The sequence below is a fragment of the Mustelus asterias genome, chromosome 1, assembly GCF_964213995.1.
Source record: "Mustelus asterias chromosome 1, sMusAst1.hap1.1, whole genome shotgun sequence".
In the NCBI taxonomy this organism is placed as follows: domain Eukaryota; kingdom Metazoa; phylum Chordata; class Chondrichthyes; order Carcharhiniformes; family Triakidae; genus Mustelus; species Mustelus asterias.
The window spans coordinates 36070540-36086825 of NC_135801.1; the positions used below are offsets into that span (position 1 = coordinate 36070540).

The 16286-nt window shown below is 41.9% G+C and overlaps 1 protein-coding gene across 4 annotated transcripts in view; it reads right to left on the reverse strand.

Moving 5' to 3' along the window:
- afg2a (AAA ATPase AFG2A) overlaps positions 1 to 16286 on the reverse strand; it is a 476777-nt gene that overhangs the window by 66332 nt on the left and 394159 nt on the right. For all 4 annotated transcript variants that reach the window (XM_078211250.1, XM_078211230.1, XM_078211259.1 and 1 more), the window contains one exon: positions 9851 to 10015. In XM_078211250.1, coding sequence (XP_078067376.1) covers positions 9851 to 10015 — 165 coding nt within the window. The remainder of the gene's footprint in view (positions 1 to 9850; positions 10016 to 16286) is intronic.

Below are 16286 nucleotides of genomic sequence, written 5' to 3' on the forward strand. Positions count from 1 at the left end.
CACACTCCGGCACTTGTTCAGGTACCCTGAGGAAAATTTAGCATGGCCAATGCACCAAACCAGCACATCTTTCAGACTGTGGGAGGAAACCAGAACACCCGAAGGAAACCCACACAGACACAGGGAGAACATGCAGACTCCACACAAACTGGGAATCAAACCCAGGTCCCTGGCACTATGAGGCAACGGTGCTAACCACTAACCCTAGATTGAAACCAGTGTTTGGGTGTAAAAATATACTGGACTTTGAACAAATAGTCAAAGATAGACTTCCACAGTGATAGAAGGGGCAACAGCCTTATAGCCTCTCTGAAACCTCACTCATTAAAGTTGAACTGTTTGTAATTTTGAAAAAAACCACCAGAAGATCTCTTTGTTCCAAACGGAGCTCTTAAAGGAGGATTCTGAATTACACCACTGTCTAAGAGGGATAAAACTATATGGTAGACCACCTAACATCAGATGTAGGGGCACTTTAAAGACAATAATTTTGAACAAAATAAATTAGAAAATCATTTAGTTAGCGATCAGTTAGAAAACTTACAAAAAAGTTATTCGCTTAAAGTATTGGTTAATAAATGATAACCAGCTTTTACTTCTTAGAGGAAAAGCATGTTTGACTAGCTTGATTGCGTTTTTCCTTGAAGTATGTAATGGAATTGGTGGTTGGAAGCTCTGTCTGCACTGACCATGGTATCAAAGCCTATGTTTTTTGAAACACTCCTTAACTGAAACAGAAACAGGTTCAGGTTTCTGGGAGGACTGGTTAATTAGAAACCAAAAGAGAAAATGCTGGAAAATCTTAGCAGGTTTGGCAGCATCTGTAAGGAGACACTAGAGCTTATGTTTCGAGTCCAGATAACCCTTTATCAAAGTCCAAATTTAATTAGAAGTTAATTAGAAGTCCTGGCTGTGACATTAGACCACTGAGAAATCAGCCTATAGCTTAGGCTGAAAGCTGATTGGGGGGGGGAAAAAAATCAGATCAAGTTCAAAAGATCAAAAGATCAAAAAGATCAAAAAAATCAAGTTCAGCCGTGGTCAGAACAAGCAGGATTCTTCAGAGGTTCCGTTTTTCAACAGAAGAACAGTGCTGTGGTGGTGGCTTGAAGAAACCAATTGCTTTTTGTGAATCTACTGCTACGATTGATGTACCTGCTAAAGATGTGTCAGAAGAGTTAGAAACTCTTGGTTTAAAATTGACATTGGAGCATTAAGCTAAACAGTAAAAAGGTAATGGCAGTTGGAAAGACTTCAAGACTTGAACTAAAGTGTAGGAAAAACATGAACAAGCTGTAGCAAAGCAGATTGCAGAAAAGCCAATGACAAAACATGGAAGAAATATGGTTTGAAAGAAATTGGGAACAGTAGGTCCAGTGTTAACAGTGAGGGGTAGCAGGAAAAATGCTTGTTCTTGAATGCAAATTAGAACTTCAAAAAGAAGAGGCAACAGCTGCCAAAGCTGATTTGGATAAAACTGGAGTTCAGTGGGATAAGGAGAGGCAAGAAGAGATCAGGAAAATTTGTGAATTAAAAAATCAAGATTTCTTCACTGACCATTGAAATAACCACAATGAAGTTCTTAAAGAGGCCTTTACCTGGCAGAATTATGACAGATCAAATTTAATTTAGTGAATTGTGAAGTGATTATTTTGGTAAGAAGAAAGATGGGAGGCAATGTAAACCAGTGGTGCAGTTTTAAAGGAGGTACAGGAACATAGACACCCAGGGGTGTATGCATAGAAATCTTTGAAGGTACATGACAAGTTGAGAAGTCTGTTAATAAGGGATCCTTGACTTTGTAAATAAAGGTATTGACTATAAAGGATGGAAGCTACACTAAATATTTATAAAACACTGGTTAGCACACAGCTGGTGAAATGTTGACCAATTCTGAACAGCGTACCTTCGTAAGGATGTCAAGCTCTTGGTTGCAGGGAATGGGGTGCAGAGGAGATTTATTAGAATGGTACCAGGGATGAAAGACCTCAGATGGATTGGAGAGACTGAGAAAGCTAGGCTTGTTCCCTTTAAAGCAAAGAAGGTTAAGGGGAGAAAAAAATAATAAAGGGTTCTGATAGAGTAAATAAGATCTTGTTTCTTTGTGTCAGAAGGGTTGGTAGTCAGATGACACTTGTTTAAAGCAATTGACAAAACAACCAAAGGCAAAATGGGTGGCACAGTGGTTAGTACTGCTGCCTCACAGCACCAGGGACCTGGGTTCAATTCCGGCCTTGGGTAACTGTCTGTGTGGAGTTTGCATGTTCTCCCCGTGTCTGCATGCATTTCCCCCGAGTGCTCCGGTTTCCTCCCACAGTCCAAAGATGTGTGGGTTAGGTTGATTGGCCATGCTAAATTGCCCCTTAGTGTCGGGGGATTCGGAAGGTATATATATGGGGTTACGGGGATAGGACCTGGGTGGGATTGTTGTCGGTGCAGGCTTGATGGGCCAAATGACTTCATTCTGCACGGTAAATGCTACGATCTATGAACATGAGGAAAGAAATACAGAGTGTGTCATAATGATCTAGATTGTACTACCTGAAAGCACTGTTGGAAACAAATGTGACGGCAACTTTCAAAAGAGAATTGGATAAACTGAACTGAAATAATTTGCAGGGAAATGAAGATTGAAAAGGGGAGTGATACTAATTAGATACAGCATTCTAAGAATCAATGCGCCAAATGACGTCCTTCTGTGCCGTATGATTCAATGTGTTAAGGATTCATGTCATAGCACAACTCATAATAATTTTGAGGTTTTAATTTACAGATAGGCAAAAATCACACTTTCAGCTGTATGTTATGATAAAATACTAAAAATACTATAAGATTAAGCCTGAACAAAGGCCCAAAAAGAGCATTTCTCCAACTCAAAAATGCTGGTCTGACTGTGAAAGTTCAGCCACTCGTTATAAATACTATTGCCAATGTGCAAAAAACAGGCTCCTACCAACACTATGGAGATGAAAAACCAGTTAGTGTTTTTGAGGGAGGAAATTTGACTCGGAATCTTGGAGAACCCCTTGCTTCTCTTTGAATAACAACATGAGGCTGAATTTTACGGCCTCCCAATGGCATATTTGAAGGCTGGGGTGAGGCTCATAAAACAGCGTGTGGCCTTCCCACCAGCTTCTTGCCCACCTAGACCTGTCTTCCATTTTATGGTGGGTGGGGAAAGTGTCATGCTGCAACCCACCAGCCTACTGAGGCTATTAAATGGTCAATTAATGGCTACTTAAGTGTCTCATTCTGCTGCTGTCACTATTTTAACTACAGAAGGGGAAGGTTGCTGTCCTTTTGGGGCGGCCCTGTGATCATTGCAGGCAACTGCCCGCACCCCCACCCCCCCCCATTCTAACAAGGTCATGACTCAATCCCCTTGTCTCTTGAATCAATCTATCTCCCCCCACTCTTACACCCTTTGTTAGGGTCTATCAGCCAGGCCCCACTGATACCCTGGAATTAACACTCAGTGTGGGCTCCATTCTCCTTTTCTTCTTCTTCAGTGACTATTGTCTGTAGTCCCAGCAGCGGCCACTACTCTAACCTGGCGCTGCTGGGACTACAAAACTGCTGGCCATTCCGATTGGCTCACTAACGTGGGACTTCCTCCCCAGATGGCGGTGAAAGTCTCAACCTTAAACAACTAACGTTCTGCTCCCATCATAAAATGATTGTGGGGCAGCCGACTTTTGAGTGGGTGGATTCCCTGCCAACTGTTTGGTGGGGGGGGGGGGAAGAATATCGCAACCCATAAAATCTATCCCATGGTATCTTTAACAGGCAGAGTTCAAATTTAACATTTCATCCAGAAGGTGGCACCTTTTCAAACTACAGCATTTCCGCAATCCTACACTAATTATACGGTCAAAACGTGGAGTGACACATAATTAACAACTCAAAGGTGACAATATGATCAAATAATATCCATATAAATATTAACTTGGCTTTCACTTTTGGATGCTAATTTATTTGCTGTGCATTTCTATGTTTTTATTTTGTTAAAGCAAAGTTCAGCCCTGGTATCAAGCTAAGTGTCAGTAAGGAAGCTCGTGCCTCAATAAATAAGGAGACCCTGATAAGAACAAATTAACTTTCCTTTGCAAGGCCATAATAATAGTCCATAACTTCCTCAGGAGTGGCAGTTAGGGTCGGATTGCCTCTCTGTACTCACTTACCTACGCTAAAATTCTAAAGTATTTATCTTGCCCAACCATCCTGACTCAGGCCGGATGAGATCCAGGCAGCGGAGGGCGTTCCCGAGTCCAGCATTAAAGTCCAAAAAAAACAGAATGGAGGAGGAAAAATCCCCGTTTTTACAGCAGTAGCCCATTGGAAATAACAAGCCAGATAGAAGGTAAGGGGTTTGGGGAATACTTGGGACTTGGGAGTGGGTGTGGTGGGAGGGGTTGCTTAGATGGAGGGGGAAGGAAAAGTTCCCCTGGGGATTCGGGAGTACAAGGATTCCCATGTGGGGACTAGTCTAGGTCTTTGAAATAATTATGCTGAAGTTAGAAGTGCTTTTATTTCTTCTAACTCTGTCAGAGTAACTGTTAGTGTAACATTGGTATAACCATCTGAAGTTAGCGATTTAAATTGCTTTGTCGGGTGGTTTCCAGCACAGCACAATTGTCCAGGGGATGTTAGCATTTCTGGACAATTGCCACCTAAACTCTTACTTGGGAACTTCCCAGAGAAATTCCCCAGCACATCTTTGGGGTAACCTCCAAATCTGACATTGGGGAGCCAGGACGTTCAAGGCTAATGTGATTTACTAATGGTGTTCACATCTGTACGGTGTAAAATAAACCCCCACAAATCATTAGAAACAAATACAAATCAACAACATTTAAAAAAAGTTGGAAGAAATTATGAGAAAAACAAACAATTCAAAACACAACCTCAATTTGGCACAGTGGTTTCTGTGTAGCCCAGGCTTGTCCAACCTTCTCATTTTGGGGGGTTGCGCACAATCCAAATTTTTCTCTCACTCAAGGGGTCAATGAGCAAAGTTTGCAAAGTTAAAGTTTGGCACAACATTACGAATGCCGAAAGCCGGGGGAAAGCGGCGAGAGCTGGGGGAATGCAGTGAGAGCGCAGGGGAAAGTGGGGAGAAGGGCAGGGGTGAAAGAGAGAGGCGGGGCAAATGGCGAGAGCTGGGGGAATGCAGTGAGTGTGCAGGGGAAAGTCGGGAGAGGGGCAGGGATGAAAGAGAGAACCAGGGGCAAATGGCGAGAGCTGGGGGAAAACTGTTGAGCTAGGGGAATGCAGTGAGAGTGCAGGGGAAAGCCGAGAGAGGGGTAGGGGTGAAAGAGAGAGCCGGGGGCAAATGGTGCAAGCCAGGGAAAAGCGGCAAGAGCTGGGGGGAATGCAGTGAGAGTGCAGGGGAAAGTGGGGAGAGGAGGGGCAGGGGCGAAAGGGAGAGCTGGGGCAAATGGCGAGAACGGAGGGAAGCAGGGGGAGAATGGGGGGAAATGGGGGGAAAATGGGGCTCAGTAGTGAGCCTAACAGCAGCAAACAGGGAGAGGAGAGAAACAGGTTGTGACTGAAGGAGCAGCCCCTTGCAAAAATCTTCAAATTCACAGACTGGTCCTAACTGCATTTTGCTCAGTGGCTCCAGGGCTGGGTGGGGATTATGGGTCCCCACACATAGAGGGGGAGGTGGTTGCATTGTGGTAATGTCACCGGACAAATAATCCAGAGGCCCAGGCTAATACTGTGGGAATATGGGTTTGAATCCCATCATGGCAGCCAATGGAATTTAAATTCAGTCAATAAATCTGGAATTAAAAACTGTTCGTAATAGTGACCATGAAACCATTGTCGATTGTTGTAAAAACCCATTTGGTTCAATAATATCCCATAGTTCTGGCCTACGTGTAACTCCAGATCCACGGCAACGTGGTTGACCTTAATGCCCTCTGCATCAAGTCATTCAGTTCAAGGGCAATTAGGGATGGGTAACAAATGCTGGCCTCGCCAATAAAACCCATATCCTGTGAAGGAATTGTGGTGAACCATAGTTGGTTACCACTATGAGTGCTGAGCCATGGATGGTCAGCACTATGGGTGTTTGTAGATATGTTACTGTTGTTACTGTTGGGGTTAGGGTTGGGCTGTTCTACCTGTTGATATAGTTCTGTGGTACACTCCAGTTGGCTCCGCCTACCTGGGGAAGTATAAAGGTCACTGCACTGCCTGGTGACCCTTTAGTCTGGGATTGTATTGTATATAGTGTGTTCCATTCTTGTTAGTAATAAAAGGCTTTATTTCCTGGGTACGATCTAGCCTCCCGAGTGATTTAATCGCGCATCAGGAATAAACAAAATAGAGGGGCTTTGCAGGGCTAAATGTGGCCTTTGGGTCACGGGTTGCAGAAGCCTTCTTGATGGGTTTAAAAAATTTCAGATTTTATCGAAACAATTCATTGTCAAAGTATAACATTTTTGAGTTGGTTTATTTATAATTTATTAAATTTACCTGAAATCAAAAAGTTCATCAAAGAAAAAACTGGTGTAGTAGATAAATCTACTCGCCTAGATAAATCTACTTGCAGAAACCAAATAAATTGACTGTTTTATAAAGCTTTGTACCTATAAACACAACTTTACTCAACCACCCCACCTTAAAAAAGTTACTCAGTAAATTGATGTGAAATGTCAAAATATTGCCCAAATTTCACACCTACTCAGAGTGCCAAATGGATTATCAATAAACAAATCAGCTTTTTTTTGTGGAGCATTTATGGTTGAAAAGAAGTACAATGTAATTCAGCCAATATTTACCAAGTTATAGTATAAATAAATGTAATTCATTAACCGTAAGAACCAGTTGTTGTGAAGGTCAAAACACAAAGGTACTTTGTAATAGAGAGAAATGTCAAAAAAGAAATAAACAATGTCTTGATCTTAGAAAGAACACTGTGTGCTACTTTCAGCAAAGCCTGTCCTGCTGCCAAAGGCAGATAAAGGTAAACTATCAGAAACACATCAAACACACTGCTATGATGTTCAGTCAATCCACCTTAACTTCTGTGATTGGCAGAAACTCATCATTCCCAGATGAACCCAGGAGTAACTTTGTACAAATCTACAGATAATTTATTTTCCCCCTCCCTCATGTGTCTTCAGTTGCTAATTTTCAAGTGGGAGGTTGGTATTCTAAAGTGAGAGTGAGCATTTTTGAGCTTTTTTGGCTGTCCATCAACATACATGTGATTTATGACAGGATTAAGGGATGCAAAATTTAGGGGGAAAAAAATGAAGCATCAAAGGAATAAACTTTTTAGGGTGAAATGTAATGTTCAATGTGTGGAACATCTCCTAACATCAACATAATAGAATGTTACAATTAAATTATTCAAAGTGCAAAACAAGCCTGAACAATGTTTCATGTTTTTGCGATGAACTTTGAGAAAGACACATTAATCTTCCCACTGCTAGACCCATCAAGGTGGTATCAACTCTCAGATAGCTTCTCTTCTCATTATTTTCCTCCATTCCATCTCTCTTCAGAAATAAATCCAGTTATCTATTGAAGCCATCTAGCTTCCCATTTTCTTTTGATTGAAATAACCCTGCCCGACTTCCATCCGAATTGATACTTCAACGCTTGATTGCAATGAATAATTTGGGTGGATCAATTTTTTTTTCCAAATAATTACAAAGAAGCATGATTAACTTTTAATATTCTTTGGGGTTTTTTGGAATGCCTTGGTTTGAACCGATGACCAAAGTGGGTGGCTTTAAAAGAGATACTGAGCCTAACCACATGAGAGCAGACAATCAGACATGTTCAGTGGCATTTTTACTGGTGAATGGCCTCATATACCCCTGATCAGGTTAACTGAAATCCATAATACTTTGGGGATCAGTAGCCTCTCTCACCCATATTGCTCCATTCAGGTTATCAACATGCTCAGGTTGAACAAAGAACAGCCAAAGAAAAATCAATAGACCACAAAAAAGGAAGCAACGTTCAAGAGTTCTAATGAAAGGTCATCAATCTGAAATGTTAAGTCTACTTCTCTCTGCAAAATGAATGCAGCATTTTCTGTTATTTCAAGCTTCCAGCATCTGCAATATTTTGCTTTTTTTCAGGTTAATTAATAGTTTGAATCTTGTTTTATTTTAATGGTCAGCCACCCATTTTGCCATCTTTTGCAATATGGTTCAAATTCATTACAGCAAAGTACTTGCTGAGAATTTCATTTTCACACCAGTAAAAAGAGTTATTTTAAGCATGACCCAAATTCTTTTGCAGGCTCTCAGCTGAAACATTGCAAAGAAATGACCAGAACACTTTGGCTGCATGCAGTATAGCTTTCAACAGCTGTGATTAAAATTGTGACAAGAAATATCCGTTCCTGCGGACTCTTCTGATTACAGACCTACGCTGCTGTAACTTAAAGCTGTCCATCCTCTCTCACTAACTATTTAGTCGCCTTTTACTCATAAAGCTCTCATCTTCCAGAATTTGATTACCCTGGATGCAGCAACAATAGATTCAGACTGGGTTCAATTCATTGCAACTGAATTCAATTTGATCAGTGTTTTTGCTAAACATCTGCCCCAAACTAAGATGTACAAAGTAACTGCTGAACACATGCGCTGACATGTCAAGCTGCCATTTCCTTTGGAGACAGTTTTAAACACCCACTGTGTCTGTATGTCTAAGTAGACTGAGACAAACTGCCGGGTGTATGTTCATGGAGAGAGTGGCTATTGTTTACACTCCCAAGGATGAATTGATCTGAGGGTCGCCCTCGTAAGGATTCAGCAATCAACAAGGCTCAAAGTGAAAAGAAACAGGTGATCAGCACAAACAGGTGATCGGCACACGGTATATTTCAACTGAGCTTGGTGGGTTCGCTTGGAAAATGGTGCGAAACAGCATCAGACAAGAGTGGAAAATTGTGTTGACAAGCTCTGTCCTAATTCATGCTCAGGCTAATTAAGAGGAGAGATGGCATATATCCAGTAACAGTTCTGGCATACTGATGCCAAGTTTACAGCCTGGGTCAGACACAACATACAGCTCTTGTCTTTTCATATTATCCAAGCAATAAATCTCCCTGACAACTTCAAAATAATACCATCTGGTGCACGTGTGTGACAGGTCACCATCTCATGCTATCCAATTTTGCTTAGTGAAATTGCCAAATGACTGCCAATTAAATTAAACAAGAGCAATTCTGTGTTTGTGGACTTGTGCTCACTGGGAATTTGATCTTAACTATCCAAATTTATTTTATTAAGTACTTTTAAGAGCTGAGAGAGGAAACTTCCATGCAATTCATCACAACAGTATTTGATTTATGAAGTCCTGATTTGAAAAATCCCTCAATTTGCAGTTCATAGAATCATAGAGTGGGTACAGCAGAGAAGGAGGCCATTCAGCTGTCATTTCCATGCCAGATCTCTGCAAGAGCAAATCAGCTGGTGTCACCAGAGCTCTCCTCTTCCTCCTCCTCCCCCCCATACCCCCCTCCCCCCACTCCCATGTAGTCCTACAAATGTTTTCTCTTCAAGTGTCAATCCAATTCTCTTTAAAAGGCATTATAGAATCTGCCTCCACCACACTTCTAGGAAATGCATTTTAGATCCTAACCACTCGCTTTGTTAAAATCTTTTCCTCATGTCACCATCGGTTGTTTTGCCAATCAGCTTAAATCAACTTCTGCTGATTTTCGACTCCTCTGCCAATGGGAACAATTTCTCCCTATCTACCCTGTCTAGATCCCTCATAATTTTGAACATTTCTATGAAATCTCTCTTCCCTGAGGAGAACAACCTCAGATTCTCCAATCTAACTGAAGTTGCACTCTAGGTAAGACTTTGGTGCTTACCTCAGCTCCAGAATACTTCTCTGTCCTGGCAACCAGGTAATCCAAATTCACATCATCACTGATGGGCATGGAACGAAACTGTAGTTTGAAGATCTCTGCCCGAGTGGCTGCATCGGGCAGTGGTACGTATATTATGCGATCAATTCGTCCTGGACGCATCAAAGCCTGCAACAAATGAGAAAGTCTATCATACTCTCATTCATGCACAGCACTCCACACAACTCTCCTCTGCTAACATAGTCTAATAAACAGTTACAGGCAGTTAAATAGTCTTTATGTTGTGGCACAGCATTACAAAGTAACTGGCTATCATACACATTACTGAGCCAATCACAGAGCAGTTCTTTATCTCTGAAGCCTCAAACAAACATCAAATTTGTATTAAGGACATAGGAACAGGAGTAGGCCATATGGTCCCTCAAGCCTGTTCCACCATTCAATATGATCATGGCTGTTCTTTGATTACAATTCCACTTCTCCTCCTGATACTCATATCGCGATAGCCTCAGAGTCCAAGATATCTGTCTCAGGCTTGAATATGCTCCAAATGACTGAGCACCAGATATTTCTGGGGTAGAGAATTCCAAAGATGTACAATCTTTACAATCAATACATTTTCTTCACCTCAGCCCTAAACGGCTTCATCTCAGTCCTGAGACTGGCCCCTAGTCCCAGAATCTCCAGTGAGGGGAAACAGCCTCTTGCTTCTACTTTACAGAATTGTATAAGTTTCAATAAAATCACTTCTTAACTTCTAAAATCAAGACTGTTTAGGCCTATTTTCCTTTCCCCCGCCCCGGACAACCCTCCCATCCCTGCAATGAATCTAGTGAACTTTTGTTGCACTCCCTATAAGGCAAGTATATTTTGCCTTGAACAAAACTGTACACAGTATTCCACAGTAGGCCTCACCGAGGAACACTGCACAACTGCAGCAAAACATCCTTATTTGTATACTCCATCCACATTGCAAAAAAGGCCAACTGATTTGATTTGATTATTGTCACATGTATTAGTATACAGTGAAAAATATTTTTTGTTGCGCGCTATACAGACAAAGCATACCGTACATAGAAAAGGAAAGGAGACTGTGCAGAATGCAGCATTACAGTCATAGCTAGAGTGTAGAGAAAGATCAACTTAATGCAAGATAGCTCCATTCAAAAGTCTGATGGCAGCAGGGGAGAAGCTGTACTTGAGTCGGTTGGTACATGTCCTCAGACTTTTGTATCTCCTTCCCGATTGAAGAAGGTGGAAGAGAGTATGTCCAGGGTGCGTGAGGTCCTTAATTATGCTGGTTGCTTTTCTGAGGCAATGGGAAGTGTAGACAGAGTCAATGGATGGGAGGCTGGTTTGAGTGTTGGACTGGGCTTCATTCATGACCCTTTGTAGTTTCTTGGAGTCTTGGACAGAGCAGGAGCCATACCAAGCTGTGATACAACCAGAAAGAATGCTTTCTATGGTGCATCTGGAGAAGTTGGTGAGAGTCATAGCAGACATGCCAAATTTTCTTAGTGTTCTGAGAAAGTAGAGGTGTTGGTGGGCTTCCTTAACTGTAGTGTCGGCATAGAAGGACCAGGACAGGTTGTTGGTGATCTGGACACCTAAAAACCTGAAGCTGTCTTCGTCCCCATTGTTGTAGACAGGGGCATGTCCTCCACTATGCTTCCTGAATTCGATGACTATCTCTTTCATTTTGCTGACATTGAGGGAGAGATTATTGTCGTCGCACCAGTTCACCAGATTCTCTATCTCCTTCCTGTACTCCGTCTCGTCATTGTTTAAGATCCAACCCACCATGGTGGTGTCATCAGCAAATGTGAAAATTGAGTTGGAGGGGAATTTGGCCACACAGTTATAGGTGTATAAGGAGTATAGTAGGGGGCTGAGGACACAGCATTGTGGGGCACCAGTGTTGAGGATGATCGTGAAGGAGGTGTTGTTGCCTATCCTTACTAATAGCCGTCTGTGGGTTAGGAAGTGGGTTCGGAACATACCATTTGCTTTCCAATTGCTTGCTATAGCTGCATGCTACTTTCTGTGTTTTGTGCATTAGGACAGACAAATCCTTCTGAATACTCCCACTGCTGAAGAGATTTTTATAAATGGGTGGGAACCCGCACTATGCCCGCACCACGAAGGTGGGCAGCCAATTTAGCAGATTATGAACCCAATTGGTTCCGATTTTACAGGTGCACCAGTGTTTTAGCGGCAGTAGAATGGTCCCCTGCTGCATATGATGGCTGCCAGCTCAGTTGAAGGTGGTCTCTCTTCAGTATGCCTGAGGGCTAATGGAGACAGAGGCTGCATGTCCTCCAGAGGGGTCACCAGCAGGAAAGCCATACCCATGACCCAACCAAATCACCCAGTGGGTTTCCCCTTCTCCTTGAGGTGCCTAACACTTTGCCTCTAATAATTTTAGCTGTAAATACAATTGTCCAAGGGCATCTTCATACTTATGCAAAAAATGTCAACAAAGAAATAAGTGAAAGATTGTTCTCACAGTTCAGCATGATCTGTTACTTAGAACATCGTTTCATCACATTGCAATGTTGGCCTTTTCTACTCTTGCGTATTGGTGTGAGTTTGTCTTATTCAGTTGCTGAAAAACAGTGGATGGAATTGAAGCAGGCAAACTAATATTTCTTTCTGCCAACTGGTTATACTTTCCATCCTTTTGTACTTACTTAGAATCACGGACAATGTCACAGAATTAGAAGTTGTGGCATCTGGAGCCAAGGAAATAGGATGATAACACTCTAGCTCTGTTACGGTAACATGTAAACTGATGGCAAAACACCCTGACAGAGGCAAGTGGTGAGCCATTAAAACTTTTTTTCCAAAAAGCAGAAAGCCTTATTTTAGTACAATGAATCCACCCAGCTGATATACAAAAAAAATGATCAGCAGGAAAAGCCAAGTTGTTTCCACTATCGGGAACGTTTTCCACTGGAAAATTTTAAAAAGTGGGTATTCCATCGTTGCTTGTTGTGAATTCTCCGTGCATTTTCTAACCTATTCATACAGCTTCACAATTATCTGAGACAAATATCCAGGAATCTCTTTCATCCGCTCCAAGAAAGCGCCCACAGCAAGAACTGTGACTCTAAAAACAGTGTGCAAGATCTGACAAGCATAAATTAAGTATTTTGGATAATTGTTGTCGTTCATTGGCAAGGTCCAGAATTTTACAGGATGGAAGATCATTTGGCCCATCACTAACTCTATTCACTTAATCCCATTCGCTTGCCTTTTCCCCAAATCTATTAATATCCATTTTGAATATTTCAACTTCCCTTACTAAAATTATTACAGATTCTGCTTTCACCACTGTCCATGCTCTAATAACCATATTCATCAAAGTCTTGTCAGACATATGTTGTTATTTTGATAATAATCTCATATCGATGCAATATATAAGCATCAACCAATGGAAAGAGCTTTTCCCAATTTAACTCAGGGAGGTCTCATAACTTTGAACATTACCATCTCCTGGTAGAAAAGAAAAGAATCAGTTACTCTAGTCTCTCTTCTTTTCTTCAGTATCTTCCCCATGGTCTTGACATCTCAACAGAGAGCACTCAAAACTCTGCCCCAATCAACAATTTATGTAATTTTACTATTACCTCTTGCTTTTCTTTTAAATCCTTATATAGAAAATCTGTGCTCCAATCAGTTATTTTACAAATGCATCAATCTGTCTTTACATACATGTGCAACCAAATCGCTCTGTCTTTCCACTCCATTCAATGTTTTATCTTCCAATGCTCATTTTGTCTCCTTTCAAAATGTGTCTTCACATTTCTCTGTATTGAAATTCACCCAATATCTGCCTTCTAAATCTATTAAGACGACCTAGCCTTGATTTTGAAAGCCTTCAGCCATAGTGATTAACTAATCACACCATTCTTGCTCCCAATTCACCAACAAGCATTTATCTTGGGGGGCCTTGATTATGGATGGCATTGGTTCAGATGAAAACCTACTTGGAATCAGCAAATCAGGGACCTATGACATATGCAGAATGCTGATTCAATGTTGAGAAACGTTTTGCTCTCCACTTGCCTGGATGAGTGTAGCTCAACACCATCCAGGACAAAGCAGCTCACTTGATTGCTATCTCTTCCATGAACATTCACTCCCTCCACCACCAACAAACAGTGACAGCCATGTGTACCATCTACAAGATGAGCTACAGAAACTCACCAAGATTCATTAGGTTACACATTCCAAACCCATGGCCGCTACCATCTAGAAGGACAAGGGCAGCAGATACCTGGGAACACCACCACTTGGAGGTTTCCCTCCAAGTCACTCACCATCCTGACTTGGAAATACATTGCCGTTCCTTCACTGTTGCTGGGTCTAAATCAAGGAACTCCATAACAGCACTCTGGGCCTGCTGAACTGTAGTCCCCTTTGTACACCAAGGAAGTGGTTTCACTTCACAGTCTGTAATAAACTATGTTTCTTTCCAGTTGGGGGCTTCCTGTCTCATTACAATTTCCTTTCTGGGATCTTTCATTTGATTTCTTTACATTTATTTCCTCTACAATTTTTTCTCTGCTCCATTTTGCTCTTTCCATGTTGCTTTCTGCACTTACAGTCACTGAAATTATGTGTATTTTCTTGAAAGAATTCAAACATCTGATACTGTGTGTGAAGAATGTTGTGTTTAGATGTGAGGCTATTGAGTTCTTCCTAACCCTTTAACAGTGCTGAATGAAATTATTGGCTTCCTGTTGCTTCCTTGGCAATGAACTGACCTGGATCCTATCCACTGTAATGGTGAGCGTGTGTCTCAAGAAGTACCTCCATAGCTCAGTGTAGCAGTCTTCCCACACAGCCTCATATCCCTCCCACACAGAACCAATCTTACTCTTGTTTTTGCACAATATCATTGTTCTGGACCTCAAGATAATGGTGCTGCTACACTTATACTTCAGAACCGAGTTTGACCCTCTCTCCCTCATTGTCCACGTGGAGCCTCACAATAGTGCCTTATGTTGAGATAGAATTACCACCTGTTATTCCCCAGCGTCCACCACTAATACCAGATCCCATCATTGTTGTGGTGGATATTCTGACCCTTCTCCTGAGCCCATCAACTATAAAGTGCCCTTGACCTATGTGGACCTCTACCTAAACCACCTGAAGTATGTATGCACTGTTACCTACAGAGGATGAATCTCCCCATGAGAGCTTCACATATCCTCTCATCCTGTATTATATCTTCCCTATCTACAGGTTGCAGATGCCCCCAGTCACCATCAACATTCCCTCTGCAGTCCAGCACAGAGTGCGTGAAGCCCAGAGACGTCGACTGTAATACAGCCCTGCACACCAAGCTGTGCTTTGTTCCTGTGGAGCACACAACCCTTGCCCCTCCCTGCAGCTGGAATACACCATGCTTCCGATGATTGCTCCTGCTGCACCCCTGCACTGTTTCCTATTTCTGATTTCTGACTGTGAGGTCCACATAGCCCCTGGACTACCCATCATGTGGCTCCTCTCCATTTCACAGGAGGAATCTCGGCACTCTGTGAATACTTTCTGCAAGGCCCTCAACTAAAATGAAAACTTTGGCTTTGCAAAGAAGACAAAGGACAACGGTGATCCTCCAAAACCACACCATGCCCAAATTCTGAGCGCTGCTGTGAATTATCTCTAGTGTGCTACAGTAAGGAACCCCTACCTACTATTCTGAAGTCTGCGTGCATCCCCTTCCGGTAAAAAATGTGGTATCCTTTTGATTCCCTTGTCTGTCATGCAGCTTTCTTGCCTCAGTTAGCATCTGTTTCAGAAATGGAAAAATTCCACCTAATGTGTTTTTACGCCGACGGGTTTCTGACTTTTCGGTTCCAGTTAGATTCTCTACTCCCTGCTCTCCTCTGCTTCACAGGGGAGAAAAGGAAATCTTATACTGTGACAATTCCAGTCTAACGTTCCCTCCATTCTGCACCAACGAATGGTAAAATTCTAATCCTACACTCTGGGCAATGTTGGACCTCCAGTGGTGTAGACCATAAAAACCTGCAGAGAGCACGTACAGGAAAATCATTTTCCCTACTTCCAAGTAACTGAAGGGTTAAATACAAATCTTGGTTGTTTGCAAATTTTAATAAATCACATGAAATACTCCAATTCATTAAATGAGACAGGCATTCAATCTGATCTCGAAAAGTGCATGTTGCTGTAATAGGAGTAAAAGGATCCTCTGTTCCTCAGGAGCGTCTGTTCCAAATTTCTTGAAATTTTTTTTCAGGCTGCCGCCTTTGACAAACATGAACTGACATAGTTAAGATTAGACAATAATGTGATTTTTAATGTAGTGTTGGTTAGTCTGACATGCCAAAAATTCTATCTAATATCGCGGCTGTATTCAAAATGTCGCAACAAAACTGAGGAGAGAGAATATTCTGCAAATGCTGCCAAT